Source organism: Nesoenas mayeri (genome assembly GCF_963082525.1).
Source record: "Nesoenas mayeri genome assembly, chromosome: 24".
NCBI lineage: Eukaryota > Metazoa > Chordata > Aves > Columbiformes > Columbidae > Nesoenas > Nesoenas mayeri.
Window position 1 is genome coordinate 1,943,904 of NC_137546.1, and position 16,216 is coordinate 1,960,119.

General features: G+C 47.0%; 1 protein-coding gene across 1 annotated transcript; it reads left to right on the plus strand.

Annotated features, from left to right (window-relative positions):
* Positions 1–1,778: 1,778 nt before the first annotated feature.
* Positions 1,779–15,254, plus strand: MXRA8 (matrix remodeling associated 8; the record flags this gene model as incomplete). The annotated part of the gene is made up of 11 exons (XM_080358820.1): positions 1,779–1,799; positions 2,190–2,267; positions 6,509–6,529; positions 6,950–7,258; positions 7,786–7,887; positions 8,997–9,455; positions 13,061–13,219; positions 13,369–13,399; positions 13,772–13,848; positions 14,259–14,336; positions 15,229–15,254. The coding sequence occupies exons 2-11, from the start codon at positions 2,219–2,221 to the stop codon at positions 15,252–15,254; spliced, it is 1,311 nt and encodes a 436-aa protein (XP_080214946.1). The 5' UTR covers positions 1,779–1,799; positions 2,190–2,218.
* Between the last annotated feature and the right edge of the window lie 962 nt (positions 15,255–16,216).

Sequence of the window (16,216 nt, forward strand, 5' to 3'; positions counted from 1 at the left end):
GAAAAGCGACCCAGAATCGCAGCCTGGCCGGTTCTGCTGCAGCTGTGGGAAACCAAGGGAAGCAGAGGGTGCTGGATGTGCTGTCTCTGCAATGTGAACAGCTTCTTGCCTCCCAGCCAGATGTTTTCCAGGCTCTGCTCTGATGCGGCAGCTGAACAAAAGGCTGTCAGATCTGAGCCTCTCGTCTGGCTCCCTGGCCTGACAGAGCCAGCAGAAAAGGCTCCTTCGGCCACTGGATTTCTGGCTCAGCCCCAGACCAGCACCCCCGGTGCTGTACATCAGTATTGGCTTTGTCAGGGTGCCTCAGAATGTGGCAGCAGGTTTGCAGTTTCGGGACGTGGTGCAGTAGGAGCCTTCACTGCACGCAGGTGGTTATAGAATTGGATTAATGCAAATATCGGAGGTTTGCAAAGACAAGGCTGTGCTTTTGCATTAGGGTTACAATTAGACTGGCCATGGGAACATTGTTGACATTGCTCAGCTGCTGAGTGTGGGAACTTGGGCTGTGAGGGACCGTGTTTATCTAATTACCCACAAACTCCCCCACTTAGTGTAAATGACAGAGTTAGAGTTCGCAGGGAAATTTTGTAGGGTGCTTATCTGAAGATTATTTTAGAACTTTTCACTAGAAACAAACCAGCAGTTAGCTGCATCTGGTTTGGACAGCGTGAAGACCTGCTGGAGTTGACAGTAGGCTTTTTCATGGTCGAATTATGTAATAAAAATAGCTCAAGCTTCTGGGAATTTCTTTGGAAGTGTCTGGTTCTGTGCGGAGATGCTGTTCCCAGTGCCTGTGGAGGTGGTTGCCCTCTTCAGGTCAGGCTGGTAAGGTTTCAGGTGTTTAAATGATGCCGTGAGGACATGGTTTCGTTCCACGTGCTCAGTGCTGCCATTTGGACGCGTCCATCCCCTCTGAGCATCCCGCAGCATCTAAAGAATTCCGCTCAAATGGAAAATCAGTGCCTGTCTCTGGTCTGCAGATGCAAACCAAGGCGATCTGAATTGCTCTATGAGTGTTTACACATAAAGGGTACATGGAGATTTTATTTTGTGAAGCAGCGTTTGGAGCTTAAGAGTTTACTGCTTCTTTCTCTGCTGTTTGCCATCGATTATTCTCAGTAGCTGACTGCGTTAATACTCCTAATCACTGTGGGACACAGTGAAGTGGGTTAGGTAAACACAGTTAAACACATCCGCGCAGGCTGTAAGAACTGGTTAATGTAATTTAACCGTCTTTCCCTGCAGCAAAGTCTGCTGAACACTCAGCGTTGCTGGACGTTGCTGCTGCGTCTCGGCACTGCCATCAGCACTGGCGTTCCCGTGTGGGGACACGGAGGAGAGGAGCAGCTTCTCCGCTCTCCTGGGGCTCCTCTTGGTGCCAGCCAAGCGACTACTGGAATAGTTCAGTTCTCGTATGAAGGGCTGGAAGCACAAGTCATAAATCTGACCCCGCTTTCCGTGTTGTGGCCTCAGCAATGGGGAACCGTGCTCCCCACATTGCAATATTCTGGGGCTTGTAGTTGCATTCTGGGCTCTTTTTGCCTGCACTGCCCTAAGCTCCCGCATATCCAGTCTTTGTCATTATTATCCTTTTGCTGAGATTGCTGCTATTAAGCCCTTGCTTACAAATCACAGGACAGAGTAAATATTGTTTTCTAGGTTGTCTTCTGAGACTTAAGCTTGAAGTGAAACCATATGAGGAGACAAAGATCAAAAAACCACCGAAGGCAACAGAATAAATCCAGTCTCAAGCAGACAGCTGGATGAGTGTCAAACAAAAGAAGGAACAGCTGGATCAAGTAAAACACAAGGAAAATTAGTTCCATCCCCAGGGGGAGGGAGCAGGATTGTTTTGTGAGCACAGAGCGATGTGGGACCCACTTTACCCGATAGAACTTTTACATCAAAGTGAGGGGCAGATCAGAAGGTCCCAGAGGGAGGGGAAAGGGAAAAGTGGGTGTTGTAGTAACTGTGCGAAAGCGTTGGGGAAAGGAGGGAGGTGCAGGGCGAGCGTGGGGGGGAGCAGAGCGGGGAGGTGGGGAGCTGGAACTTCGGAGGTGGAGTAATTGTGCAGAATGTGAGCTGCTGTCCACAGCTTTCGGGATGTAAATTGATGAGGTCACAGTGTTTTCCAGTTACCAACCAAAAAAAAGTTTAAAAAAAACAAAGTCTTCAACTTGTTTTTCAAGAGAGACGCAAACACGGAGCAGCTGAAGAAATGGAGCAGCTAGCAAAACTCCTTCTGTGGCAGATTTTGCTTCAGCAAAGTAAGCTCCTCGCTGATCGGCATGTTACTTGTTTGTATTTCAGCTGCAGGGGACGGGGCCGGGTTAGCGAGAAGATGTTGAACTGCTGTCTTTGTAAGGTTGTGTTCAGGCTCCTAAGTTAGTTGTGTTTTTGCCTGTTAGGGGAGGGAATCGTGGATTTCTTTTTGGAAAGGCCAGGGGAGAGAATGGAGAAATATTTGAGGTTGTGGAAGCGGTATTCCATTCAGCATGCTTGTGCAATCTCTCTTTTCCTATCAGTTACCTCGATCAGCAAATGCAAAACCAATAAGTTTGAATGTGAGTACGGTAAAGCTTGCATAGTTAGATTTATGTGATCCAAGGTTAGTTTATACTTTTGAAGAGGCAGAAACAGTTGTTGGGTGTGTGTGAGCATTCAGGATGGGGGAAGAAATTAAAGTGGTGGGTTTATTTTCCTGTCAGCATAAAGACAGAGACATAGGAATTCACATTGGGTAAGGTGCAAGAAAGGGATGAGAACAAGTCTGATGATCTTACAATAACAGAATGGCTTGTACCTTTTCCTCAATCAGAGTTTTCTCTAAGAGCTGAAAGCAGATTTGGGGTCCTGAGAGCCTGAGCCCAACAGAGAAACCCCAGGAAGCCTTGGATGGCAGGAGAAGGTTTAAGGATTAATTGCAAGACCCCAGCAAATCCACACTGTCAACACTTTGGGCCCTAAGGAGGGCACCTGTAAGCAAAGGACCCATTACAGTTTAGGAACAGGATGGAGAGACTTTGTTCAGGATGCTGACAGTAGGAAATCAGGAGCGCAAGCTTTTTGGGGATCTTCACAGCCCTGTTAATGAAAAGCTGTGGGCAGGCACCTGAGCCTCCCAAAATTCCTCACTACATAGATGGAATAAGCTGAAGAGCTCTCGGTTTGGTCACTAATTACTCTAGTTTCCATGTCACCACATCACCCCCAGTTTTGTGATGCCTCAAGGCATGTTTTAGGAATCGGGATCAGGAACAGAAGGATTAAAGTGGCTCGGAAACGCTGTGTGGGTGGGTGGGTGACGCCTGGCGAAGGAGGAGAGGCCTCGGCTTGTATTTCGGAAGCACCAACCGGTTCAGCTGCTCCCCAGGGTGGTTTAGCACGTTGGAGCTCGGGGAGCACCGGGGCAGGCCCAGCAGGTTGGGATGCTCTCGGGATGCTGTCGGGATGCTGCAGAGCAAGGGGTAGCAGCTCAGAGTCAACTCATGTAGAGATGGATGATCTCTGACAGGCGTTTTTCAGGTGTATTTTGGAGAGATAACCATCTGCGTGCCGGGCAGCCCTGATGTTTGAGTCCTTCTGTCCCCACACCAATCAAGTTCCGACATAATGAGTGAAGACGGGACGGGGAGAAGGGAGGAAATCTGTTCCCTTCCGTGTTTGCTGAGATGATTCCCTTCTGGGCAGGAACCACACCCTCAAGTGTTAATGTCTGCAGGGAGGAACAGCACTGTGTTTGGAACGGCTCTGCAAACTATTCTGTGGGCCTACAGCCAAAACGAAAGCACTGAAAGCAGAGAAGGGTTTATAAAGCTGAGCTAATATCCGAACTGTCTGTGAGAAAGCGAGGGCAAAGCTGGGACTGTGCGGCGGCCAAGATGGCGATTGGTTTCTTGTACAGACAGAAGGCTTTTTCCTTTCTGTCGAGGCAGCACATTCTTGCTTTTTGCTGCTTTACAGGCGTGTTCCTACCTGCAGTGAGGCGTTGGAATTGTCAGGACTAGGCGGTGGTGAAGGGCTCTCTAGTCCTAACGTCCTTTTTGAAAGGAAAACACTCCGCTGTTGAGAAAGTTGTCCCAAGAAGCCTTTAAAAATAAACAAACATAGAGACTTAGGGAAAAGCCCAGTTCAAAGTCTGGCTTGACCATCAGTTGCGTTTGTAAGGGAAAGGTTGTTTTATGGCAAAGCTTGGTCTTGCGGTCCCAGGGCAGCAGGAGCGGGTGGGGACCAGGAGGTATCCAGGTGGATCTGCATTGCTGACTGGCTCTCTTTGCATCTTTGAGATGGGCCCAGGTGTTATTCTCAGTTACTGGTCGGTGGGTTTAAAAGAAAAAGGCTACCAGAAGAAAGCCGAGCTCGTTTGTGCAGCCGTCACCTTGGTGTTACTGCATCGTCAGCCATTATGGCCTCGGATGCTGGATCAGCTCCCTGAAGAGTCAGGATGGAGCCGCTGCCGTTCTCCACAAGCGTTTGGAAACAGCTTGGTAGCACAGGCTGCTGGTTTTTGCAATAACTGTGTAATGGCTCTGCAGAGACCATTAAATCCACTGCACAGACAATGGGATTGATGGGAGAAATAAGGACACACAGAGGTTTTGTGAAGAATGTGTCCTTTCTCTAGGACTCAATCATCTCCCTAATGTGAAGGTGATGTTCCTTCCTTTTTTTGAAAGCAAAAGAGGCTGAGACAGACCAGGAGATGCTGGAGAAGGTGTGCAAAGGAACAAAGCCGAGCTTACTCAGGCAAGCGGAGCATCAGCCTCACAAACCGATGATTCAGCCCACACACCTGGTGGGTTATGGCACCTATTTCTCCAGTGACTTCTTAGTTTGTCTTTCCTGCCCAACACTACAACCTGGACTTCAGTGCTGCTTGTTGCCTGGAGAGCTCAGAGATGGCGAGGTGTCTTTCAGAGCCCGAGGCTTTTACTTCTAGTTTGCCTGCACTTTTTGTGGCTGAATTCTTTACTTGAAAAGTGGATGGGATTCAAGAATGAAGAGCTGGCTCTGCCTTTTCCAAGGGATTAGGAAACACTTTTGCAGGCTGCTTTCCTCTTCCTATATTGTGGGAGCAGCAGAATACCCCTGGGATCCTGCTGAGAAGCTGAGTCTGCACACAGCATCTCGGGGGACAGCACACAGATGGCTTTTTGTTGTGTTTTTGTGGGTACATCACACAGAGAGAGGTCAAAGTCATTATCCATCACATGGAATTTGAAATTTTAAAATGAAAGCTACAGTGAGTTCTGTGTTGACAAGTATTATGGTATTTTGAAGCTCCAGGTCCCGGAGTTCTTGTCAGTCGTTAGATTTATGATGCTGCGTTTGGGCTCAATGTTTTTTACATTAACTTGCAAAAGGAAAGGAGAAAAGTCAATGCATTCCTCTTGCTGAGCCAGGAGAGGATGTTTCTATAGCACCAAATCAATTTGCTGTTCACGAGCCATAACACAGGGCTCACAGACACGGCTCCTGAGCACACAAGTCCCCATTCGCCTTGTGATATTGTGGTTTTCTCTTGCCACGGTGCAAACACCGACCCAGACACACGGCGTCGCGTTGTCCCACTGGTACAGGTGGATGCTGCTGTGCTGAGAGCTGGTTGTCTGTTGGGAGACTGGCTGATTTGGTGCTGTAGAAGAGCTTTGTCTCATTCCTTTGCTGTCCTAAGGTAAATCTAAGTCTTGGCTTCCAGAGACAGAGCCTGGCAGCTTATCATATTATACCATCAGGCACTTTGCAGCCTATTGGGAGAGACCATCAAATGATGGCAATATAATGTCTATGTTGTCTTTTATATCCAGAGCAGTACAGCCTTTGTGCATGATGTTTTTTAATTTGTGATGCTGAGATTATGAATGTAGAAAGAATAACTTACATTTGGAGCGTCTGTTCTTGGGTGTCACTGCCCAGTGTTTTGTGATAGGAAAAGGAAAGAGAGTTTATTCTCAGCCCATGCACAGTGAGTATGGTTAAAACAGCCCCAGACTGGACTTAATTTATTCTCTTTTGAAATGCATTAATTTCAGGGCTAAAACAAAATACACCCTTTGTCTGTAGGACATTGTGCCTGTGACATTAGCAGGACAAAACATCTCATGGTGTTGCTGGAACACAGTTGGGCTTGAGTGGTTAGAGAGATGAATGATGTCATTGTGTCCAGAATCCGAATCGTGATGTCAGGAGGCCTCCCAGACCCTCCTGCGCCACAAGCAGGAGCGGCCGGACCAGAGGAAAGCGGGAACAAAGGAATTAGTTCACTTCTTGCAAAGTTCTTCTTTGCAGCTCTGAGTCACGGGAGCTGGAGAGAGTTGTGGTTGCGCCACAGTAACGGCGCAGACCAGGAATGGGCTTAACCACAATGCACATGTTAAATAAGTATAGTAACAGAGAAGGGAGGAATAGATGCAATAATAATGGAGGAGGTGGCTGCTGACTGTTAGTGTATTTGAAGTTTTTTCTTCCTTTTATGGTCAGTAACATTATTTTTTTTCTGCTTTGACAGGTTCTGTTTATTCGTATTCAGGTGAGTGATGTCTTTTGTAATCTACCCGGTTTTGTGATCATGAGAAGAAAAGATGGACCTCGATTCCATGACATTAAGTGAGGGTTTCATTGCTAACTTCCATAGACATGACCCATGCGTCTCTAAACTTCGATTAAACCAGGGGTAAGGATTAGGAAGAGTATGTAGGATGGGTCAGATCTATGATCCTGATAACAGACATCATGGCTGTTGCTTTCACCGAACGAAATCAGTGTTTTTAAGTGGCTTTCTGTTGTATTTCTCCACGAGAGAGCTCTATGTTGATCCTGAAAGGTACTTTTATTTTGGGTGGAAGGTGTGTGGAGATTCTAGGACAGCTGAGTCCTTCCTTAGAGTCGTCTTCACATGCCATTAATCTGTAACTCTCTTTCCCTGCTGTTCTTTGCTGCTGGCTCCCAGTCCCAGCTGATGCCTCAAACCCGGAGAGCGTTGTGGTGTCGGTGTTGAACATCAGCGCCACGCTGGGCTCGCACGCCATCCTGCCCTGCAAGAGCTACCGCATGGTGTGGACCCAGGACCGGCTGAACGACCGGCAGCGCGTGGTGCACTGGGACGTCTACAGCACCTACTATGGAGATAACAAGATGGAGAGGTTGTGCGACATGTACTCGGCCGGGGACCAGCGTGTGTACAGCTCCTACAACCAAGGGAGGATATTCATGCCCCAGAATGCGTTTACAGACGGCAACTTCTCCTTGGTGATCAAAGGTACTGAACGGCATCTTTGCTCCCTGTGCCCTCTGCAGAGCGGAGGGTTCATGACTGTGTTTTTCAGCGAAAATAGCTATTTTAGTGAACGTTTTCTATAAAAATGTAAGTCTAATGAAGTTAATGAGATTCTCTGAAGCACTGGTGATAGTGAAGCAGTCCTGTTTTAAAAGAGAATTGGTAGCTCATTGTTTGAAAGTCACTTGGGCTTCTTGTGGACCTTTGACTGTATTTCAGTTCCTGAACTCTAAACCCAAGATTGTCATTCTTCCTATGCCTGCTCTTAGCTAAACTGAAATCAGCTTTCTCTTTCTATCTGTTAATACAAATACATTCTACAGAAGAACAAATTATTAAATTAGGTGAGATGGTTCTTCTCTGTTTAGCCCTGGTGATAAGGATGGGTTAGAACTGAGTTATATAAAGACCCTTTTGCAACCACACAAGCATTTGGGAAGCAGCATAAGTGACAAAAGTCATCATTGTCTCAGTATAAAATGTTTAACGTCTCTTCCCTGTTGTACTAGATGTTGTGGAGAGTGACGAAGGCACGTATTCCTGTAATCTTCACCACCACTACTGCCACTTATATGAAACTGTGAAAGTGCAGCTGGAGATCACCAAGAAAGGTGGGTGTGCTGGACAGCTCGGTGTTCCCCTCCGCAGGGTCCTGCTCGGCCAACCGGAGTCCAGTGGCCACCAGGACTCTGAATTCCCAGTGGGAATGGTGTGCTGGTTCACAGCTGGCCACAGAGAACGTGGTCCTCACTGTGCTGTTTGTCATCGGATTCCCCGACTTTCAGAAACTTCACACAATTTATGAACCTCTCTCCTTTCTTGGCATGTGTCAGTGCATGGAGCTGCTCTAGGCAGCCTAATTAGCTAATTGTCCTGTTACTGCTCCGGCAGCAGAACGTCCCTAGTAACAATCCATTGCCAGCCTGATGAGCCACACAGATCTGCCCTGTGCGCTGGTTTGGGAGCTTTCCCTGAGAACCCTGTAGTTAAAACCCTCCCCAAGTTACCACACCTTCACTCCAGCTCTAAAACCAAGTTTCTAAGGGCTCTTGGCAGCTGCAGCTCATGCCACCCAGGCCACAGGCACATCGCTACTACATCATTTAAATTGACATTTGTATAATGCACAAGTGAAGCTGATTGTGCTGGGAAGCTGTTGAAGGGCTGTTAGTAGAGAAGGGCATTTCTTCTGCTGCTCTTCTCGCAGCTTCCATGCAATAAAAACACCCGGGCAGGCCTGTGAGCCCCAATCTGCTCCTCTGTGTGTTGGTTCTTCTGCTATTCCTTTTCAAGAGCAAAATAAAACCCAGTGCTTCTTGAGCTCCTCCAGTAATTAGGGCATTTGTGGGTAGAAAAGCATTTCCTGCTTGGAGAATTGGGATACGGCATATTGGAGATGAAATCTGTTATTCTTGCTCCATTCTTAGCCTGTAGAGAGAATATACTTCCTGCTTTCTGAAGCAGGAGGTTAACTCTCAGTTGTAAGGAAAAGAAAGTCTTGCTTAACATACAGATGTAGAAGATAAAGGTGCATTTCTTTACTAATTGCTGAAGTAAGTGTGAACAAGGCACGCGGCCCCTGTGGCACTTCAGGATCTTTGGAAGGAAAGTGTTATAGGATTGCAGGGTCTGAGAGCAATCGTAGGTGTCCCTAAGCACAGGAAAAATGCATAAAGCTGCGCTTACCAAGGTTCCACAACTTGTCTCATCTTCTCCGCAGCTGAGGATGCAAAGCAGTACTGGGATGGGGAAAAGCCGGTGATTGTCGCCTCGGAAGGCAGCACCGTGATGCTCCCCTGCGTGAACCGCAACCACATCTGGACTGAACGGCACAGCGAAGAGGAACAACAAGTGGTCCACTGGGACAGGCAGCCCCCGGGGGTTCCTCACGACCGCGCTGACCGTCTCATCGACCTGTACGCCTCCGGCGAGCGCCGTTCTTACGGACCTCTCTTCATCCGTCAGAAGATGAACATCACCGACACGGCCTTTGCCCTGGGTGACTTTTCCCTGCGCATTTCACAGCTGGAAAGCGCGGATGAAGGCACTTACTCCTGCCACCTGCACCATCACTACTGTGGCCTGCACGAGCGCAGGATCTACCAAGTCTTTGTGAAGGAGCCAGTGAGAGAGAAGAAGGTGGTGAACCTCACAACTCACAACATTGCCCCAGCCATCGGTAAGTGGCCTCTGGAGGTGATTCTCTCAATTGAGGAAGTGGTAAGTATCTACAGTTGCACCTCTGAGCTCTAAATTGCTCCCTAAGCCACGGGACAAGAATAGGACGTTATCCTCCATCATCACCTCAGGAGGTCTTTGCTCCAAATGCCAAAATGTCCTTTTGTGTCCCTCCACAGTGGTGTTTGGGGATCACTTAGTGCCAGCGGGAGGGAGCACGGTCAAGGCAAACCCGTGTCCTGCTGAGGTGACGGTGCCACTAGAGCAACGCTGAGGTTTAGTCCGTGAAGGTTTAACGCTGAGCTGCACCCAAAGCGGAGTGTCCCACCCACCAGGCTTAATTCCCTGCTCCAGCACGTCCAGCTCCTGTTTGCTTTGCTCCAGTTCTGCAGCCTGTTCTGCTCTGTACCGCCTGACATGCCCTCAGGCAAACCAGCTGCTTTGTAACAGGCTCCCTTTCCCCGTCACTTTTATGGAACAGGAGGTGTGGGGCAGGGGTCGCTTCGGCTCTGCCTTTGCTGGTACAACACGCCACTGTTCTCACCAGCATAGCTCGTGTTTCTCTCCCCTTTGCACGGGGGTTTAGGCTGTGCAAGGTGCCAGACTGTGCAGAATTGAGCACCAGGAATTTTCCTCCGCCCTTTATATATATATATTTTTTTCTCCTTAAACCAATTTTGACATTTTCCACTGCAGTGAGCTATCATCCGACAGCCCAGCCAAACTCAAAACCATCATGCTTAGTTCAGGCAGAAAAAGGAAAATCAAAATCCCAAGTTTAATATTTTTTTAAAGTCTTTTGAGTATAGCTCCTTATTAACATTTTCAAATATTTATTGGGGTTTAATATTTATTGGCTGCTTAATACAGGATTTCGACGTGCTTCGTACATTTTTAAATAGGTCTATTCTTCTCTAGCAATTGGCTGTTTCAAGTCACAGAAACCTAAAACTCTCCCCCGGGACTAAGGTTGGTGTCCAGACAACCCAGGCGGGACTAAAGCGAGGTGGCTGTTGGGGCTGAGCTGCCACGGAGGCCGGGATGTCCAAATATCGGCCTTTCTGTGCTGCAGCTCAGCCCTGTCCAGATCACGTTGGAAATTAGATGGAAACTAGATCTTGTTTTCAGAGCTGCCCACCCAAAGAGTTTATTCCTCTCTTTCCTGGTTGTTGCTGCCCCTAAGTTAGGCAGAACCCACAAGTAATTTAACTTGCCGGGGCTGTCTTAGTTTGGCATTAGGTGCTGGAGGAACTCGCCTTCCTAGAAAAGCCGTTTCCAGCAAGAACAGCCCTAGAAGAGCTTTGTCGCCTCCAGGCAGCGAACGCTCAGCTGGGCTCAGAGCACCACGCACAAAAATGTGCTGAACGCAGGGGAATGTGAAAGCAGCTGCGAGGTCCCGGGTGCCCTTTTCCAACCCGCTGCTGCTGAGGAGCCGCTGGGACGTGCCCTGCTTGTGAACAGCAGGAAAGGCTGACATATTTTGCCCTGTTCCATGAAAAACCCTATAGAAGTCTTCTGAGGATACAACATAAAGCAAAAATGAAACATCAGGAGATAACAAAAGCAAAGCAATGCGATTTTTCGGCACGCAGCTATAGTGTTTGTCAGAGCTCCAAAGCCCAGACAGGAAACTTCGTCCTGATTTGAATATGAGCGTGAGCTCAATTCTGCTCTCAGTCTCAGCAGTATCAACTAATTCAGTGCATTTTTACTCTGCGTTTACTTTGGAGCAAGTAAAAAATGGCATCTGTTGTGTTTCAGGCTTATTGCTAAACTATTTGCAGTCCTTTGCCAGCCTTAGAAAGAAAACGGGCCACATACCCAGCATTTGTGAGCTCTTTTGGTGGAGAGCTCTACATTTGTCCCAGCAGAAGAATCAAACCCTTGACCCTTTGGTAAAATACTGTGAAGGCACCTCTGTTCAAAGTTGGGTTTTTTTTTTCCCCCACCATTAGAATTTATTTTCCAGTAGTTAAACCAGATCAGGCGAGTGAATTGGATGCAGGTGGGCACGCCGTGTTGAGACATATTGAAAGATGAGATCTTGGTTATGGAATAAACCTTCATCACCTCAGCTGAAATTCTGAGTCAACCAGTGATGCTTTGTCAAAGCACCAGCGTGACGAGCGTTTTTGGTATTACCTGATTAAGCCAAGGAGGCCCAAAGAGGCTGAATCTTCATTATTTGTTGTTACAGTGACCTCTCCAATGTTGACTGAAGTTTCGCTCGGCTCCTACCCTATCCTGCAGTACTGTGGGAAAGCACAAAGCCAGGATTAAATGCAGTGATGTTCGCTGACTTCTGGCTCAACCATCCCCTTGTGGCAGCTGCTGAAGGGGCCCTTCATGGTCCAGGGATTTGTTAAAGTACAACTGCCACATGTCCTGTTTGCAGCTTTGCAAGTGGTTTATTTGGTTTAGTATTTTTTAGCTGGGCAGTGGTGAAAAACACATGTTGGTTGTCAGCACATGGCATCCGGCAACGCAGTGCAAACCAGAGCGGCGCTGGGCTGCCGGCGCACAGCCTGTGCTGAAACCTCTCCCTTCTCTGGGACTGCTTTTAGCATTAGCAGACGATCCTCTCTGGTTTCAAAGCGTTTATTTCAATCCACTATCATCTTATTTGCTTTTATTGTTGGTAGGTTGGTGTTTTTAAATGCTGGAAACAAACTGCCTGATATAAACTGGAACCAGTCACTATATCAGCAGCTCAAAAAATGTCAATGTTTCTCACCTCTCGCATCTGTTCAATGGTACTGTGGCTTTTGGGGTATTTTCCCCCATCTTTTCCCTTATTCTTGCCTGGTGCACTGAGAACGGTCCCTATTGGGGCGAAGGGGTCACTTCCAGCTCTGTTTTGAAGAGAAAAACCTCCCCAGCACAGTCTGTCTTCTGGGTTTGCTGGGTTTGTCTGCTGCTCTGACTATTGCAAGCAGAGAAGTCGCTTCCTCTTTCTATGTGTAAAACATTGACCTATTTACTTGAGATCTACAAAAAATGTTCCACGTAAAAGGTTTGAGTTACCCTTCCCTGTGCCGCGGAGCTGCAATACTGCTGCGCCCACAAGTGGAATGGAATCTTGGCTTTTCTTTGTGGGTTTTTATGTTATTTATTTTATTGATTTTTTTCATTTTATTTAAAAGGAAACTCATTCTTTGGCATTGAAAATTCTTCCCACTCCGTAAATTATAACCCTTGGCAGGGAGAGGCTGCTTCATACTTCAGCCGTCTGGAGCCGGAGCAGCGCGGTGTGTGTGTTGTAAGGGACCCAGAGGAGGGTTGTGTTACCCGCGAACGGCTTGGGGCTTCGCTTTTCTGCAATAAACAAGAACACACGGAGAGCCAGGCGGCAGCAAGGGAATGTCCAACACCCGCTGTCCGTACTTGGTGCTCCTGGGAAGTGTAACGCGCTGGTGAGGTGCACAGGCACTGACAGAGGTGCAGATTGCTGTAAATTAGGCAGATTGTTGTAAATGAGGCGCCGTTTGCCCTTCATGCAGTTCAGACTTTCTCCCTGAACACACTTTTTGGGTCCACACGTGAATGTGCTTCGCTTGGGGTGCCGCTCACGATTCTCAGCCTGTTTTCCTTTGTCTCTGCCGTCAGATCCAAATGTTGTCAGGGGCCACAACGTGATAAACGTGATCATCCCCGAGAGCCGGGTGCATTTCTTCCAGCAGCTGGGCTACATCCTGGCCACTCTGCTGCTCTTCGTCATCCTCCTCATCATCGTTGTCTTCATCACCCGCAAGCGCCGGCATAGAGGTAAGTGCCAGGTTTATGGGTGACCAGCCATAAGAAGCTACAGCCATCGCCACCTTTCCTTGCTTTCCTTCTCCCATTTACTACAAAAATATGAACCAGCCTGGTTGGACTGGATCCGACTGCTCATTCTGCTTCTTCTCCTTGTTTAGGTTATGAATACAACGTGAAGAAACACGGAGAGTAAGTACATTTACAGGATCTGTTACCTAGAATTAGAATACATAGAAATGAACTTAAGGGCCCCAACTCTCAGCTGTCAGTAAGAGCCCAAACTGCTTTCCACCAGTTCTTTTGCAGCTTTAATTATTAGTGTAACGTTCCCAGGAACATACACTTGCATAATGATTGTGTATCAGGAAAAATCACCTGTACTTAATAGCAAATGAAATATTCTATAGATTTTTTTCAACTTTTCTCCAGGTATACAACAATTAAACACTGTAAGTTGATTTCTCTAAAGGAGTATTAGAAAAGCTGTTGTGAAAAGGCGTGGAAGGAGTCAGTTATTGAAGGATGTGACAATACTGTTTCTCACTGTTATTCCTTTTTCAGGAAGGATGTAAATCTTAAAGAATTTACAGTCGACACAACAGATCTGACTCAATACAAAAGTGAAGACATCAGACTGGGTATGCATCAACTGGGAACCATTCTCCAAACGGGGTCAGAACTCGTTACAGTGGAGCCTTTTCTAAGGGCATTTAGATGCCCATTTGAAGTGACTTAACCTTCTGATTTTAAATGGCAGCTTTGGGAATCTCAGCTCCCAAGTCAGAGCAAGTGTGTTTAGTTTCACTTGGAGTTTTGGGGTTCTTTGACGTGCACAACTGATTAGTGCCAGGTGCAAAAATGAAGTCTTAGCAGCTTTTCTTTTCCTGCCAAGTGGCTGAGCAACTCCATGAGTTGCTCCTGGAGAGCTGGGGATGCCAGACCTGCAGCACTTCAAGGAAGGGCCCATCACACGTCTGCCTTGTCTGGAAAGCTTTATTTTCTTGTAGTGTTCTAATGGCTGTCTGAATTATGCTCCTCCCTTACACAGATTACAAAAACAACATCCTGAAGGAGAAGGCTGAGCAAGCCAGAAGCTTCCCAGCGAAGAACATCGATTTAGACAAAGGTAATAATGCCCAGCTCACCCTAATTAGCGGCTGTAGGAACCTTGTGGTGGGTTGAAGGAGCGAGGAGGGAAGGACACGGCTTAGCAGTGAGCTGCCCAAGCCACAGCCGACCGAGGAATGCTGAACATCATGACAAATGACGGCAGGAATGAGAGGCCAGTTCCCTTCCTATCCTTTCATCATGGAGCCATGAGATGCAAGTAGTGATTAGGCTTTTAGAAACTTTTGGCGTGGCACAAGTAGAATTTTTCTTTATTGGAAAAAGAATGAGTGCCTGGCAGGGCTGGAATAGCTCATTCTGTGCTGGAACCTCAGAGAGATGGATCTCAAAAAGGTCCTGGCATGGTGTTTGAGAAGAAAATACTGTGCAGAAGAGAGTGTTTGGAGTTGATTTAATTTATGAGTAATGGGCAGTCATTTACTTCATCCAAGAAAAGCAAATAACTCTCCCTCCCTAGGGCTGAATCTCCTTTTGCTTATCCAGTATGAATCCTGAGTGTTATGCCTCAGTTTGTAGAGTTACACTTCTCTCAAGCAGCGCTGCTAAGAAGTTGTTAGGTTCCATGGCTCCTTTCATATGAGTTTAGAATATAATAAATGTGACTGAAATGATATCACGAAGGGAATGGTCTGGAGAGTCCATGAGTTGCCTCAGACCTGTTGTTCTTGGTGGAGTCCTCATTATGTTTTGCCTACATTCTGCAGAGATGATCTGTGGCATAATTTATACACATTATATCCCACTCTGGGCTTCATGAAGAGAATATCGAAGCGTGGCTGACTGCAAATGGTCACTTGTCACTCCGTAGCCAAGTCCATATTACAGTGTGCTGCTGTGGATGGTTTGAAATGTCTCTTCGGGTACTGACCTCCATTTCAATTTGCTTTCAGATTTCAGGAAGGAATATTGTAAATGAAGACATTCCCAAGCTGCTGGCTGGACCAGAAGCTTCAATCAAAGATAGATAAACGGAAGAGAGATGCCTTTTCTTAATATCACGTCCTTCTAGTTACCATAGATGTGTTTTTCATGTAGACTCTCTCTCCACTAAGCTCAAGGGTATTTGCAAATGCTTCTTGAAAGAGTCAGACCGTCTGTCTTGTGTGCACTTACGATGGGTTTGGGTTGCCTTTTCTTCTTCTGTTCTCCTAGTCCTCCATTCCCCTTTTCTGTCTTGATATTATTGTTGTTGGTTTTATGCATCAATGATTTTTATGAGCTGAATCAGCAGACCTTTTGCTTTGATGTTACTGCTTTAAATAAACCAACCTGCATCACTAATCTTGAGCCATCATTATATCAGGCATTTTTCCATGTAGTGTATTCATCAGAAAAATAATAGCAAAGCCTGATTGTGATCTCTCGTGGGCTGGCATGAATCAGGAGGAGCAGTATTGTCACATAGCACTTTACATATTCCAGGTGAGGTACAAAGAGTACGTCCCTTCACAACTGACAATGTAAATACCTCGTGTTGTGAGTGGGGAAATGTCAAAATTCTCATTTTACAGGGGCAAGGCGGGCACAGAAATGACCAAGGGCAGGGTTGGGACCAGCTCTGGAGAGCTCTGGAAGCCTGACCCTGTATTTCTCACTCTGAGCCTGTTTGTTGATTTGTTTTTCAGTGCAGACCAGATCAAATTGGGCATGAGCAGAGGCTTTCAGCTGAAGTTGATGTCATGCCAGTCTCAGTTAGATCAGAGCCAGGAATATTATGGAGAGGGCTAAACTCCTGTGTGGAATCTGGAATGTGGTTTTCCTGCAGTCCCTGGGTGGATCCAGGCCACACATCAAAACAAAGGTATGATTACAGCACAGGGAGACAGATCGTTAAAAGGAATCGCTTCTCATGAGCAGAACAGGAGGAACAACACGCTC